The 16257-nt window shown below is 42.5% G+C and overlaps 1 protein-coding gene across 8 annotated transcripts in view; it reads left to right on the top strand.

Annotated features, from left to right (window-relative positions):
• FBRSL1 (fibrosin like 1) overlaps positions 1 to 16257 on the top strand; it is a 518137-nt gene that overhangs the window by 340063 nt on the left and 161817 nt on the right. For all 8 annotated transcript variants that reach the window (XM_050714124.1, XM_050714121.1, XM_050714123.1 and 5 more), the window contains one exon: positions 2369 to 2398. In XM_050714124.1, coding sequence (XP_050570081.1) covers positions 2369 to 2398 — 30 coding nt within the window. The remainder of the gene's footprint in view (positions 1 to 2368; positions 2399 to 16257) is intronic.

The following is a 16257-nucleotide window of genomic DNA, read 5'->3' as shown; positions in this document are numbered from 1 at the left end:
GATGCCATTTTTGCAATAGGTGTAATTCCATTGTAACATTCTTCAGTCTGAACTGTGCAAGTTTGAATCGTCATCAAAATATTCTGCCTCTGTCAGTGTGCAGGTGGAATGAGTGAAATGGTTAGAACGGCAGCTTAGGGTACCTTAGCTGAGATGAGGTTTAAAGAGTGAAATAATTCAGTCTTTGTGACCCACACAACTGTGCTAGTAGTATCTCGGGGGAACACATACTCCTCAACAGCAGCCACCCGATTCTGCCTTGATTCAGCCCCTGGGTGGAGGTGAAAGGCTTCCCTTGAGTCAGATGGCATTTCTCGGGAGTGTGTAAATAATAACAAGTGTAATGCTATGACTGCATCTTCCTCCCCACCCCCCTTGTTTTTGATGAATGTGTTGCTTTGTCAGCATGAATTAGCGCTGTCTTGAGCAAGCACAGATGCAGCAGGTACTGAGGCAGCCTTTGCCCAGCAAACCTGTTCTGGCATGTCTCGGTGGTGATGGACAATCAGTGTCTTGCCAGTCCTGGTGCTCTTCAGAGCAGACTTCTAGTTGTTCGTGGTCACAAGGCATGGCTTTGGGTGAGTCGCAGAGGGCTGCTGCTGATGATGATTTATCAGGTCTGATTTTACTTCTCTTTGAGTGTCTGGTTTATGAAACTGTGTTTCCTATAATAATTTTCATAAAGCCTAGTGATGGAAATAAAAATCTCCAAAAAGACACAAATGGCTTACAGGAAAGTATTTGCTAAAACATGGCTATCTGATGTTCTTGCCTCTGCGCACATAGTAATTGGCTAGGACTTAACACAGTCTTCAGGCATTAGCACTGGTTATTCCCACAGGACTTGCCCACCACTGCTCCCCAGCCCCTGCAGAGCAGCGTCCTGCCTTCCTGTAATTTATTCCATTTTTGCTTCAGGCTCTTATTTTTCCAGAATGATTACATACACAGTTAGATCTGTGTGCGTCATTCTAAACAGTTGGATTTCTCTGTGAAAACTGTGCTGTGGATCAGGTGGGGCAGTGTAAAACATGATTTCGTTTTGAAAGAAAGAGAGTTCTGCTTAGTCAAGACTGTAGAAAAACGTCTTCTATAAACCTCGTGTTTCTTCTGTAGTTAAATGGAAGTAGGGAGGCAACTGGAAATCTGAGAAGTCTTAGGTGCAGAATCTCTGCGGGAGGCCCCTCTGCTGAGTCGTCGTCCTTCGTGTGCTTTTGTGTTTCAGAGAATTTAAGAGTTAAAACGTTCCTCAACTGTTTGGGGTCAATCCCTTCGTGTGGCAGACAGAAGCAAAACAGATTAAATAGCCTCTTAGAAATCTGCAGAGAAGTAAGAATGTCACAGCTGAAATTTCTGCTTTGTAACTTTTGGATAAAAAGGCCTGACAGGACAGATTCCACCTCCCTGCTCCGTGAGGAGCAGTAACTGGACAAAACGACCAAACAGATCTATTCCTTCTTTTGCACTAATGACACTGAAGCACGTGCGTTCCCATGGACCATTTCCACTGTTGTAGCTTGTCATTGCTGGCATGCAGAATCCTGCCTTGTTGAACGAGTGAATTCAATAGGGTGCCACCGGTATGGAAACCCACCCATGCTGTCCCCATCAGCTGAAGGAGGGAATTCTCATTGGGCACAAAGCTACAAAACACACTGACCACTTTCTGCCTGTGTAACAGACAACGAGAGATTGATTTTTGTTCTTAAATGTTAATCTTTCTCAGCTCCAGCCAGCGGGATGTGCATGTCCTGAACCATTCAGTGCTCAAGTTATCTTTCTGTTGCTTGTGCTGTGAAAATAGAGCATTTCATTTTCAGAGGCTGTAAGAGATTTCACTCTAAAACTCTTTAAGTAAACACTTCCTCCTGGGATCGTGATCTGATTCAAACCAAAAAATGTACCAGAATTTATGATGTATTTTAATTACTAATCTTGGTACCGCTCATTAAATTAGAAATTGATTGCCAGTTTCACAGTTTCCTTGTTAGATGACAAAGTGCTTATCAAGGTGAAGCAGTGCAAAACTGTTACTATATATTCCACAATTTGGGATGTTAAAAGGCATGCTTTTTGTTGCGGTGTTCATGTTACAGTTGTTATAATGCATAGCTGATTGTCTTTTTTGTTTAAAGTTCACTGTCACCCATTCAAGTATGAGTATACCATATTTTTGTGTAAAAAGACAGAAATTGGCTTTGGTTTATGCTAGCAATCTAAAAGGCATTACTGCAAACATCAGAAGTGTATGTTTCATTGAACTGAGAACATCATGAGCAGCTATCCAAAAGATTTAAGCAGATGATGCAAAAGATCTCTGTACATAAAGGTGTTTCATAGAATCTTTTTTTCTCTCTCTAACCCACAGTGTGACAGCGAGAGTGATGTTGACGATAAGGTAAGACTGAATTTTCTTCTTTCATGTGCTTTGCTAGCTTGGAAGTTCCCTCACAGTCAAAAGAAGAATGAATTTACAAATAATATTTTTCCTCCAGGCTTCATGTCAGATTTTAAAATATTTATAATAGAATGAAACAAGTATTGGATCAGATACGTTGTGGTCTTCACTAGCTTACAGAAAAGAAACTCTTGTTAACAGAACAGTCTTTCAATTAACGCGAGCAATTGGTGAGACCCAAGTCATAGTGTTAGTGCTGTTTCAGAGGAAGTCTCCTCTGATAACTTGTTAGGAGACTATATTTTATTTATAGCAACCTTTGAAGATGTCAGTTTTGTAATCAGTTTAGAAGGTGGGACAATCAGTACCTACCCTCAAAGGCAGTGTGGTATCTGTCAAGGAGTGTTTTGTCATGTTGCATGCATATTTGTCACAGAGCAATGATTTTTCTGACCTTTTCTTTTGATACAGAGGTTGGCCGTTGAAAGGTTGTAGTTGTGTGGTTTTGTATAGGGATTTCTTGTTTCACCTGTGGAAGGAGAATAGAGAAGTCCCACGACATAGGAACAGTTGCACCCTGCTTTTAAGCATCAAATGTATGAAAGACTTGAGTATCCCTTGCTGACTCCTGTTCTGGCAGGTCAAACTTGGCAGTCTCAGGTTAAGTCTTCATCAAACTTTCATTATATTTTGGCTGTCCAGTCTCTTGCATTCATTCATGAGAAGCTGTGGCACAAAGGTTTCTACTAGATCAGCATTACAGAGGTAAAAACTGACTTCAGATAGCCCTGTCTCCTTGGCAGCACGCTTGGCTGCAGCCATCCATTGGAGGTTACCGTGAGTTCAAGAGACTGCACTGAAAGCTGCTTCTGGTTACGTGTGGTTTTTTTTTAATACTGTTAGACCTTGGGAAGCATTAAAGTTTCTTGAACTCCTTTTAGAAATCCCATCAGATACCCAGTATCCCTGGAATATGGCAAAAGTGTGTTTGAGGTGAAAGCTTGATTGAAGAGGAACATCTAAATTTTATACATTGAACGAAAGATACCATGCATATTTTATTTTATGTATGTGCATATATGTATAAAGTCACTCCCTGAGCCCACCACCCAAGTTCTGTTTCCCACAAAGTTACCAGCCAGCAGATCTGATGGCTGAGGTGGTGAGGGTGAAAAATTATTCCCTAAAAGCTTAGATACCATGGGGTTAAAACATTTCTTAGACTGCCCAATCAAAGAAAGTAAAAGCAATCACTTAGAAAACTGTTTAAAGATCTGCCAGTCAAACCTCAGATGAAGTTGTAAGTGACATGTAGTTTTATTATACAGCTATGCTATTAATGATTATCTAAATTACACTGGTAGACCCAGCTAGCAGCATTACATCTGAGACTGACATTTGTTAGATTAGGTTTGACTTCACCTTGTAGAGAAGAAATTGAAATCTGAACAACATTGATTAGCTTTCAGAATGTGGGATCTGAGGTTACCTTCAGAGGAAGCTGCATTGTGTTTGGCTGGTAACTTACTGTCCTTTACAGCAAATGAAAGGCTATTATAGTGTTTCTTACCATTAATACAGCATTTCTTTATATATCTATAACAGTAATATGACCTTCTAGGCTCCTGTATTTCTCAGGTACCTTTCTTCTAAGGTGGCTCCACCTTAACAATAACATTTCTTTTCTTCGTAAGGAGAGCAGCACAAGATCATCATCTTTCTATCTCTGCCTGATCTGTAGAGACATGAGACACGACACAGGTTCTGTTAAAAAGGTCTCTGGAATTAAGTAGGGTTCCTTTTCTTGTCAGCAAAGATGTGTGTACGTGCATGTAAACTCACCAAAGTTGAAGTGAAGAGACTTCAGACCTTTCAGGGGGAAAATGTAAACGTGACATTGCCTTCCCGCTGGGGAGCACAAGGGCAACCTGGCTCTCTGTGCTGGTACCTGACATCCTATACTCTCCTGGAAAGTCGTTCAGTATTTGTCTAAAACTTAACCTGGCTGATGCAACAAGGAGCTATAAAAATACTGGCATGAATGTCCTGAGAGATTATACTGAAGCGTGTTTTTCCCCCCCTTCTATTTGTTGGCAGAATTATATCTTCTATACTGCTGCCTGGCTATTACAGCCAGATGGAGCATTCGACATACTGTCTAGCCCAGCATCAGGCTTCCCAAATTACATGACAGGTCGGCTTCATACCACACTGCTACAGAACAATCCTGCTCTGCTGCTTGGTCAGCAAGAAGCAGCTTTTTCTAGGTACACCTACATGCACTGACACTAATGAAGGGCAGGGCAGGAATTACTAATGTGCTTTTGATTTGCATAACACTTTTTGTTAGTCATAAACAGCGGATCACTGTTGTCTGTATATAACTCATGAGGAAAAATGACAAAGAAGTTCGTATACAAGTACAGACTGAGTCAGTGATAGAGCTAGAAGTAAAACTGAAATTTTCCACCTCCCACATCTCTCTCTCCACCATGCTGCTAATTATCCACTATTTATTTATTTCATAGCTATATGGGCTACTGAGCTCTTAATGTTTTAAAACACAGACTTCAGAGCAAAATTAAGGCTTTACCCTCACTGCATTGAAAAATACAAACACACTGGTGGTGTTTTTTTCCTTTGTGCAGTGTTGTGCAGGACTCCAGGGGAGAAAAGTAATTGAGCATAGTCAGTCATATGTACAGTATATCAGAACGGAGGAGTCATTACTTTAGTTCAAGGTACAGTTTCACAGCAGATTGTGAGAAGGTTTCCAAACAGTGCACTGCTGTTTTTAATAATCAGAGAGCAGGAGCTCAAGGCTGGGGACTTGTCCATCCCATCTACTTTCTGAGAACTGTTTCTGCCCAAGTATACTTTTCATTTCTACATCACTGCTGAAATCTCAAAGGAAGTAAGTGGGGTGATACTTTCTCACACCTATCATTATGTCACCACACTCTTCTCAAAGAACTGTTCAAAATACCCAAACTAATAAACCGAGCTGTCCAGCCATTTAACCACGTGAGAAACTTAGCAAATCATGCATTCCCAGAGATGGAAATGCAAAACCTGTTTCTTTTACTGCATGTTCATCGAAGGACGTAGCAGTTGCAGAGTCCAAAACTAAGAGAATTGCAAGGTAGTTTGTCAAAGAAGTGGAAATGATATTGTGCTTTTTGTGAGGGAGGAGGGAGAGAAAGGGAGTCAGTCTGATAATCGTATTACACTATCTCTGCACTGTGCAATAGCTGCGATGCGAGGCTCACGGTCCATAAACATTGTTACTGAAAATATATACTTCCTTTAATAGCAACAACAGCATTAACAGATAGCAATTACCCTTCATTTTCAGGAACTATAAAGTCTCCATTAATTCAAGATTTATGTAGTTATAGCATTTAGCACAGGAATAACACCACAGAGAATTGGTTTATACACATGTAATGAGAGAGCTTATGGCATACTTTAGTGAACATTAACATAATAGAGTAATATAAACCATCAACAGTTCCAGTTATTGTCTCTTACCTGCTTTAGCATCACTATGAAAAGTGGCTAGCAGCTTGGTAATGGGCTCTGTTAAATGGTGTTCTGCAGAAAGCCAAAAGTCAACTTGTGTAAAACAAGGGAATGAGTAATCTCTGCTCGTTACTCCAAAATGTAGTTCTCATTTTTTAATAACAGTGTTCAAGATTGGATTAAAAAAAGCTGGTTTCTTTCAAAGTAATGCAGTGTTCGCGTTCTTTCAATCTTGGACTTCTGTCTGTGGCATGTGAAATTGTGGGTTGTCAGCTTAATTGCATGGCCCCAGAGTGTAAGTGAGCTCTCCAAATCAGGGGTTAGATATCAGGCTTTCCTTTATTTAATGTGGTGCTAAGTAAGATGTACAAGAAATGACACTGTATTTCTAAGTTGACTCGGTATTTTCTGTACATTTGTTATGTAGTTTGTGTTTGTGTTTCAGCTATATCAAGCAAAACCGGGAAAGCCATATCTGAGGCGAAAGCAAAAACTTTTGAAGTCAGGTTTCTAAAACAGTGTTTTCATGCTACTTTTTCCAACATCACAGTGAGTTTATCAGGGGCAATCTGAATTCAGCCCTGCCATGCTGCTGTTTGCTGTGCTAATTTCTGAGGCCCAGTAGGTGCCTGGAAGCACCTACGTGCAGCAGCGCATGGGCAGGTGCGATTTAGCACTTAATGCCTGGGAGGAGAGCGACATGGCAGTGCCATGGGCTGGGTTCCCATCTTGCTCCGTGCCGTATGGATGCAGAGCAGCTCTTGGATCAAGCATGAGATCAGAAGCAGGGAAGGGAACTCAGATAAATGGGCGGCACAGCGTTAAAAGCTGCACTGTGTCAGTATGTCAGCAGACCTGTTGTTGTCCGGCTTTTGTTTTGTAAGTGTTGAGGTAACGGAGGAGGTTTTAGGAGGCATTTGACAAGGAAAATCAGGTAGATTTGTAGCTGTGAATGGGAAGTTATTCTCTGTAGCAAAAGGCATAGTGGTGCGTAGTAGGGAGGTGCTAATTTGAGTTTAATAAGTGGGTGATCAAGTGTGACCAGTTGGAGGTGAGGGCTGATATTTTTACTGAGTGTCAGTGTTGGGAAGTAGAGGTAAGCTGTGAAGGAGCCAAAACATGAAAACCCAAGAGTTCACGATATGGGAAGTGGAAGTTGTGCAAGGAGCAAAGCCACAGCCTAGGAAAATGATCTTTGTGGCAGCTTTCTCCATGGGTGCAAGGACACAGTTACAGCTGCCATCGCCAGAAGGATAAAACGGTAAATGTACGGTGAGGTGTTGAGAGCTTGACCAAGAGTTTATTCGTGTGGATGAACAGAAGATGCTCATTGTAAAGAAAACGGATACACAGGACTTAACCACAGCTTGGATGTTAAGATGTGGAGAGTGATGCAAGTCAAACAGAGTGCTGAGAACTATGGGCTTGAGTGAGAGGTGGAAGCGATAAGAGTGGAAGCAACGAGCAGAGTAAACTGTGTGGGTGAAGTTATCAGTTCTCTTTCAGCTGTGTTGACCTTGAAGGGGTGTCTACAAACCCAGAGGAAAATCATAGTTTAGGCAGCAGGAGAAAGGGATGTAATCATGATGAGAGATCTAGTAGTTCCTCTACCAGAAGTGGTTTCTGTGTCTGTGTTTGTGTATGAGATTACCCAGAATGAGATAAAAGCCCCATGACACCAGATTAAAGATTGTCTTAATGATGCTCAAAATAGCAGGAGCGGTTACAGAGGCAGGAGCAGGGAGGGGAGGAGATGCCGGAGCCCAGGGAGGGAAGTGCTCTGTCAGGTAGCTGGTGGTCAAGGAAGGTGAGATCTGGGAAGATGTTGTGAGCGACTCTGGAAGTCCAGTGTGGGAGGAGAAGCCAAGCAGCACAGTGTTCCCAAAGAGCCAACATCAGCCCAAATTTCTGTGTTTTGTTGCATCTTTGACCTCTCCTGCTGTCACGGCCTCCTTTGTCAATGCATCAGTGCAAGATCAGTGCGTTGTCCTGTGGGGCTGGAATAAGTCCCTGGACCCCCCAGTGTCATTCATTTGAAGTCTACAGGGACTATTATGAATAGCACTGCTGCTGAAGGCTGCTTTCCCCTCACTCCTTACAGTTTATCTAGCAATGGAAGAGGTGGGTTCCGCCCGATAAATCTCATAAATGTCTTGTTGCCTTGAGACTGGAAATTTAGCTGGAAGTTTAGTTCCCACTTCAAGTAATCAGTTATTTGCTATTTTTGAAGCTTACTCAGGCCAGGGTTGTCCTTCCCTTCCCCCACTTTTTTTTGGTCCATCATTAGATTGTCCCTTTCTCCAAGAAATGAAGCCTGGTACTTCTCCAGCAATCCCAATTCTTACTGCTTGCAGCAGAAAGGAGAGATGAAACATGGAATGGAATTGAGGGCTGTCGCATGGCAGCATTTGTTCTTCTGTTAGCACTACACTTCAAGCTATGACAGTTTTCAGCTGTGACTAATAACTAGAAATCTTCATTCGCCAGTTACTTCCCAGCTGGGTTTTCACACAGTATTTAAGTGGTTCTTTTCCTGTAGTATGCTCTTGCTTACACAGAGCATTGCTGTTGCGGAAGCATGTTCTTTGGCTATGTTGCTGGCTTAGCAGCATGCAGCAATGTAATATATACACATGTGCATGCACATTGATACGCAGAATCTGTGTTTCTTCTAAAACTTAATTCTTACAGACTGAAAACCCAGTGATACGGCGTGAAAACCAGTTAGAAACCTGACTCTTATAAAATAATAGCTGGATAAAGGCTGTCAGTTCTCTTAATTGAAGAGTCTCTGAGAGACAAGCCTCATGTCATTATCAAAAACAGATCTGCTTTTTATAGAATATCAAAATAATGCATCTAAAATAACCTTGTAGCCCTTGAAAGATTTGGGTGCTATAAACCAGAAATGTAATGTCACTGTCATTGCAGGAAGACAGAAGTTCACAGCTCCATGAATTTACTTTATAGTTCTCCATGAACAGATTTACCAGCAAAATAGCATCTTGCAGGCCCACTGCATAGCCAGCTCACTCAGTCACTGCTTGGGATCTTCCATCTGGAGAAGAGACTTGGCTTCCATGGGCTTCTGTCATTCCACCCACCCTGTGCACAGAGTGAACAGAAGGGTTTCCACCTAAATGCAGGGCAATTGAGGTAGGCCAGATGAAGGCCTTCAAATTGTCCTTGCCAACAAGAGCGTCTGGAACTCTAGTAAGAAGTTGTAGTAACAGCGGCCCTTACTGACCTTGTTATTCCTAGAATTTAAGTAAAGCAAGAACGTAACTGAAAAAGTAACCAGACTCAAAGCTTCAGCACCAATGTTCTCCCCTCCTACTGAGATTTTATATTTTTCCTTTACCTGGACAAAAACTCAAATTTCAAGTACATTGGTCTGTGTGTAACAAGCTGAGTCATCAGGGTCTGTGGTGTCCATATTAATTCTTGAAAATGTAGAATTTTCTTTTTCAGAGCAAACAATGAGAAGGGCCTTGTAGTTTGCTGACAGAAGTCCATCATTAACTCACATAAAAGTACTTAAGAGATCTTATGGAGAGCTCTTGGGCAAGACAGGATAATACCAGTTCTGTTGCTGGCAGTCAACGTTTCCCTAGCTCTCTGGGTTTTCTATTGTTTAACATCTCCCAGTTGCAGTTCCCCATCCATGAGCATTTTCTTATCTTACTGGGGACCTTGTGAAGACATTTCTAAGATCTGAGGCAATAGGGAAGAGAGCAATCTTGAACAGCTGTCTGCCCACATCAAGAAACCCCATTATAGCAAAGCCACGAATTCAAAGGGCTAACTGTGCAATGGAAGTAACTCCTTGGAAGATGATCAGGTATTCTGGTGATTAGCATAACATAGTAGGCAGCAGATAGGAATTGGCATTATAATTGAATGATTTAATTAACCGTAAAGATGCCAAGAAGACGAGAAGGTTTTGGAGGATGCATACTCCAGTAGCTGCAATTGCAATCCCTCATTTGGCATGCAGGTTCTTGTAACTGTTTCCAAAATCATTTTACCAGATTAAATAGAAGAGCTTAGCAGGCAGCACTGGGTACCCTATGCAAACATAAAGGGTGAAACTCAAGGATGGCCCGAGAGTCAGCTTTGGGTTTTGTAGCTTTCCAACAGTTCCTGCTTCTGGGTCCAATTTGCAATAAAATCCAAACTAGTTTTCACTACAGGAGATCTCCAGGTGTGTAAGAGGAAACAGCATTTGGATCAGTAAGTTGTTAAGACTAGAAGTAACATTTGCCTAACCTTGCTTGGGAATTCACCCTTACTTAAAGCATGATGATTGAAATGGGTATTCGTTCACCCAGGTGAGTCTCCCAGTGCTTATCAAATGCTGTTTTAACTTACCAGCTGCTTATCAGATGCTGCTTGTGTCTGCGAGATCTGTAAGGAGCTTGCCATGGCACCCTGCCTCAGGGGAGATGTTGGAGCTGGCACCACCCTGCCTTTGCTGAACACCCTCACGGGCAGGAGTCCCTAAGAATTAGAGCCCTGGTTTTCCACAAGCACCAACCAGAGTGAGGTACTCTTTAAACAGAGAAAACTCAGAGCCAGAAAGATTAAAATAAGTGTTTGTAAATAAGTCTCAGAGCAGTACATAGCACACATTACCTGCAAACATGGTAATTTTCCTTCATCACAAAGCTCCAGCTAGAACATCACTCCTGATGCCATCTTAGGGACTGTTAATTTCTCTGTAGGTCCTGTAGAGGCTGTGTAATTCCTGTTAGGGATTTATACTTTTTAACATTTCTTGACAGTCTTTAATACCAAGTTCTACCTAGCTGCATTTTTCATGAGAATGAAGGTGTTCTCCTTGGCAAATGGTTCACATTCAATTTTGTAATGCCTGAAAATTCAATCTGAAAGCTTCACTTGATTTCCTTCTTGGCTTTTAAACAGTCTTCCATAGTTTCTGCATTTTGATGGTTTTCCTCTAATTTTGTATGATATCTGTATGATTATTTGAAGAAAGTGATTTTATGTTTTAAAGCTGTGCGTACATTCAGAGCAGAGCAGCGGCTAAATGAAGCTTTTATGAGTTCGTGTCTGCCAAAGACAAAATGATGAGTCCCGGCAGGATGAGTGCAGGTTAAAGCAGTGGAGGCCGTTGTGCACCTCCCATCAGCGCTGTGTCTGGAGTGTCAAAAGCACCAGCAGTTCTGCTTGGTCATACGCACCGATCCGGTTCTCCGCTCTTCAGTGGGTTGGATTGAAATATGTCAAACATGCACAAAAGGCTTGGTTTCCAAAGTGCACGGCCCGACTTACCGCTTCTATTTCCTTGGCCTTTCCCACACCTGTGTCAAAATTAGTTGGAGATCTTTGCCTAAATCTTTGGCAGCAGCTGACTTAATTTGTGGTTTACTACTCCTGACAGTTTATTGGGGAAGCAAAGCGCGCCTTCATCTCCAATAATAAACAGCCCACCCGCCGACACTTTGACAGACTTAATGGTTTTTTATACAAAAATGGACAGACTTAATGTTTCGACTGTAGCGATCATCTGTCCTGATCTCCTTAATGAAATTAGATTAAGTGCACCTGGGAAAATGCTGAGACGGCACATTGCCTTCATCACCTTCCTTAATTTAAAACCAATTTGCGGGGAAAATATCCTCTGAAGCTGAGGGAGGCAGAGAGAAGGGGGAGGGAAGGGGATTTTAAAATCTATCTGGATAGCTACTGGCAGTTTTAATTCCTTTCCCTGCTGGCAATGTGAAATATTAACAGCTTTAAGAACTGCGAGTTTAAAGACTTGCTAACCCTTTTTGCCTTTCTTAGGGGGAAAAGGAACAAAACAAAACACAATCTTTACTATCAAGATCACATACAGCAACAAAGTCCGGTATAGGTTGGGCTGGGCAGGCAGAGAGACCCGGCTGAAATCAGAAAGTTTCCTCTTCCAGGAGCTACGCTGTGTTTTTCTGAGATGTATTGAAACCTCTGGATGTTGGGGATGCTTCCTGTCTGCTGTTACCTTGATAGTGATTTAGGTGTGCAGAAAAATAGTAATTTGCCCACGTAGCTGTGAAACCAGCTGCAATATGTACAACATAATGTGACCTGAAAATGATTACAAATGGTTCCTTGGGCTCATTCTGAAGACAGTGAGAAACATATCTTTTTAATTAAAAATAAAATGTAAAGAATAACCGTGAGCTTTTCTTCCCGTGAAGGATGATTCCTATTCTCTCACTCTGACTCCACTGATTGAAAATGCACCAGCGGTTAGCTCAAGGTCTTCCACTGGTGAGCTGGTCAGAGAGCAGAGTAGTCTGCAATAGGCTGGAAAGTCTCTTTATAGCAGAGAGTTAAATGTTTACTGCCTTTGTCATTTGGACTATTAAAGTCCAAGCTCAACAGCGCAGTTGATTTATCCATCTCCTGTCTCAGATTTCAGTGTTGCTGGAACGGTGTTCATGCTAGAGGTGAGCAGTTTCTGCTGCTTACTTGGAGATGCTTTTCTTCACTTGCTCAGCTTTGTTCTTCACAAAAGCTTTCGTGGCACAGGTTCTGCAGAGATGCCCACCTTGCGCCTGGCCGCTTCAGAAACACGCAGAACCCATACCAGGATTGAAAGTCCCACACAACTCAGTGCTCTAGAAATGTCTTGCAGCTGGCTTGGGTTTTGTTGGGACAGTCACCACACAATCACTCGTATTTCCGTCAGCTATTAGTGATCACCATTCCGATCTTCAGTCCTGGTAACCTTGGAAGAAAACATCATTCAAAATAACTATTCTGAAAATCCCTGTTAAGTGACCAATTTTCAAAAGTACTCCTCACCCTAATCTAATCGAAGTTACCCTTATCTGTGGATGCTCAGTGCATCCCCAAATCCGTTCAGCAGTCTTCATTCACTTGACTGGTCCTGTCCCTGGGCCTCCTTGTGCAAGTGGGAGCTTGCATGAGTAGCCCAATTGCTGTCAATGAATAATTTAAATGATTTAAGCCTCAGACATGCTGGTTAATAATGAGAGAAATCAGCCCCATATGTCCTTGTCCATAAATACTAGAGGATGGGGACAAGTCACTTTTAAATGGGATTCATTTATTTTTAAATGGAATCATGATAAGTGTTTTAAAGGTAATCAAGCATGTGTAGCTATCCTGAATATTATAAATATAAAAGAACATTAGTCTAAATTTGAAAGGGATCCCATTCATGTATAAAGAGAGTTAAAGGTATCATGAGAGGATAAAGTGCAGAGTAACCTTTGGTACCTGACAAAGGTTTTAAGGTGTCTCTTCTTTTTATTAATTTCCACAAAGATGGCTGAAGTGACCAGTGTGTGTTATATTTGTCACTGTATTATGGGCATTGTGGACACTCAGATGCTGGTTACTGAGTGACTGCAGGCACTTTTTTCCCCTCTTTAACTATTTTGATAATTTTCCACCCTACCCACAGAAGGTGGAGGTGAAGGAAGGTGAAGAAAGAAGGATTTCTTGTATTGTGGTTATTGAACTTGTCCCCTTGAAAAGACATTGTGTATACCACCCAAAAGGCCTACCTTCCATCCTTTTAGTTTTAATCCTCTTTAATTTTGTCAAATGTGAGTTTCTTGTCCTGCTTTTCCAGACCCTGCAGCGCTCTGCCTTTTGCCACCTCTGGTTTTGTCTGACAGCATCACTTGCGCCTCCGCTCTTTGCCCAAGCTGCTGGCCACCAATCCCTCATTTTTGGTTTTCCCTATCAGATTGGTTGCCTGCAAGGACTAACCCATGGTTTTTCAACAGCATTCACCACAAAGCCTGCCAAATGTCATACGTAGGATCGGGTGCATTTAGTGGTAGTTTGTATTTGTTGCAGATGTTACACTTCAGGCTCCAAAGGACAGGGATTGTGTCCTCCCGTGGAGGAGTCAACCTAACATTTTGTGGTCACTCCTGGAGTACAAATAACCCAGAGGAGTTATTTGTGAGCATGTTTTATCCAAAATCTGCTAGGAAATAGAATAAACATCATTATCAGCATTTTCCATCAAAGAAACTGGAGCTCACAGAAAACGTGACTTACCTGTGGTTCTGCAGTGGGTTGGTCGGAAATGCTGTGGGACACAAATTCACAGTCCTCTCATTCAGTTCTGTGCTCTAACCCCTCTCTGTGCGAGTCTGGATGGCAGACTGTGCTGTCTCAGCCAAAGCTAGCCCTTGGATGTTTGCCTTCTACACCCTAGCTGTCTCTGCTGGTGATAGATGGTTCCTGAAAAAATAATTAACTTTAGCTGAACTGGAATATGTTTTGGGTTTGCTTTGTGAACAAGTCGTAAGGCTTTTACATATTACTTTGAAAGTCATCGTCTTTCTGAGGCATTAGAGCCTGTTTTCGTAACTTCATCAGAGAAATGTCTTTTAAGGTGGTGGCGCATCAAGATGTTTTGGGGTTGGCTCTTTCCTTTGAACTCCTAACACACAGAGATCATTTGTGCAACTGCAGCAAATTAAAAGGTGGCTCCAGAGAGGGAGAGCAAGGTTGGAAGAAGTCACAGCTTCTCAGTGCATATGTCTGTGTTTAGTCAAAACAATGTTCTTAGTTATCTTCGGCCTTTTGAAGTCTTTGCGACTCTGGCTTTGTTTCTGCTTCATACATCATCGCCAACAGCCATCAACAGCTGAAACATTTAGAAATTGGCTCATGGCAGGACAATAGGTGATGATGTACAGTACAAACCAGATGGAGGGGCGAGTTGCCTTAAACAGCTGAGTAAAAACTTGTTTTCACTTAAAAATCAAAATAAATACAACATATAGAAAAATTGGGAAGGAAATGGGAAATAGGCTGCATACAGGAGAAATATAGCACTTACCCTTCCCGCGGGGACCTGCAGCAGCAGAAGTGGAAGGAAAAGTCTTCCTGCATCTCGGCCCATGTCGCATGGTGTGCCGTGCTGTGCTGTACTGTGCTGTGCAATGGTGGGGTGCTGCTGGTGGCTGCGTGGGATGCCCTGCTCTCACTGCAGCCCTGCACCTCGGACAGCAAGGCTGGGTTGTGCACTGGGCTGGTAAACAGAACACCTTGAGCATCCTTTGCCCAAGGATGGCAGAGCTCACTGCTGGCAGTGCAGAGCTGTTCCCTGTTGGCCCCAGGGAGGACAAGTGGCAAGGGGAGCAGAAAACTGTTCTGGGTGAGAAAAAGGCTGATGCTCTGTGCACGGAGATGCTTGTAGTGTTCCTGTCCATACTGAGACAGGGGGAAGGGGAAAAGCATGCCTGCTGGCTAGATGAACGGTTATTTTTAGTAGCTCTATAAAGTCAATTAGAACTAAAGCAGATCTGTATTAAAAGTTAATTCATATTAAGAATAGCACTGCAGTAGCTACTGGTTTCATCTGGAAACAGGTGCAAGTCCATCTGCACTGTTGCTTTCAGTGTGGTCCAGTGCAAAAAAATAAATAAATAAATAAATAATGTTTTTAAGTCCTCTTAATAGCCCCAGAAGTTATTGTATCCCATCTTCTTGGCAAGTCTGGAACATCGCTAGTGTTTTGCCTGATTTGTCAGTGCTGCCAGTTTGCATTGTCATGCATGTAAATGAAGTTCTTGCCTGGACAGTCTTGCGGTTTCTAACTAGAATTCTTGGCTGCTCAGTTGGTGAATTTATTTTCTATAACAACCATATCTGAAAACATTTTCAAACACGACTGCAAGCCCCAGTGTTCATTAGACCCTTTATGGATGTTAGTTTCAAACTTCCCTCCTCCCTTCCTGCCCTATCTCCTTTTCCCTTCCCTCTGCCCTGTGGTTGCCTTTTAAATCAATAGAGTTCGATGCAGATAAACAGCACAAAATGGATTGAATGGAGGTCCAAAAGGTGAGGTTGTCGCTTACTTCTTGACACAGCACTCCCCTCTACTCAACAGAATGCCTAAGTAATGCTAGAGTCTACATACCTAGATACCTAGGTCTCCTCTGCATCACTGTAAACCCACCCTGCCATGCTCTGGGACGGCAGATTAAGGAACGTGCCCAGTGCTCTGCTGCAATGAGACCTCAGTTTTCAGCCGTCCCCAGACAGGCACAACCTGCTGGCACTAGGTATGTACTTGGAGCCCAGGGGACAGTGGCACAGCCAAGCTCCTCTTGGGGCTGGTCTCTGAACATCACTGTCCGTGACCTGCATTGTGGCCATGTTTCAGGCTTGTACCTTGGGCAAAATCCCCATTTATCCTGCCTCCAGCAAGCATTTGGGGGTAAAATAACTCTGCAGCATGAATTGGATAATGTAGCTCGAGTTTGTGGCCTAATTCCTCTGATGTTGTTTAAAGCGTTATTTTCTCATTACCCTTTGTGTGCTGAACTTCAGAGCTC

This window comes from Cygnus atratus, chromosome 17, assembly GCF_013377495.2.
Source record: "Cygnus atratus isolate AKBS03 ecotype Queensland, Australia chromosome 17, CAtr_DNAZoo_HiC_assembly, whole genome shotgun sequence".
In the NCBI taxonomy this organism is placed as follows: Eukaryota; Metazoa; Chordata; class Aves; order Anseriformes; family Anatidae; genus Cygnus; species Cygnus atratus.
The sequence above is the reverse complement of the archived record's forward strand: the minus strand, read 5'-3'. Positions and strand labels throughout refer to the sequence as shown.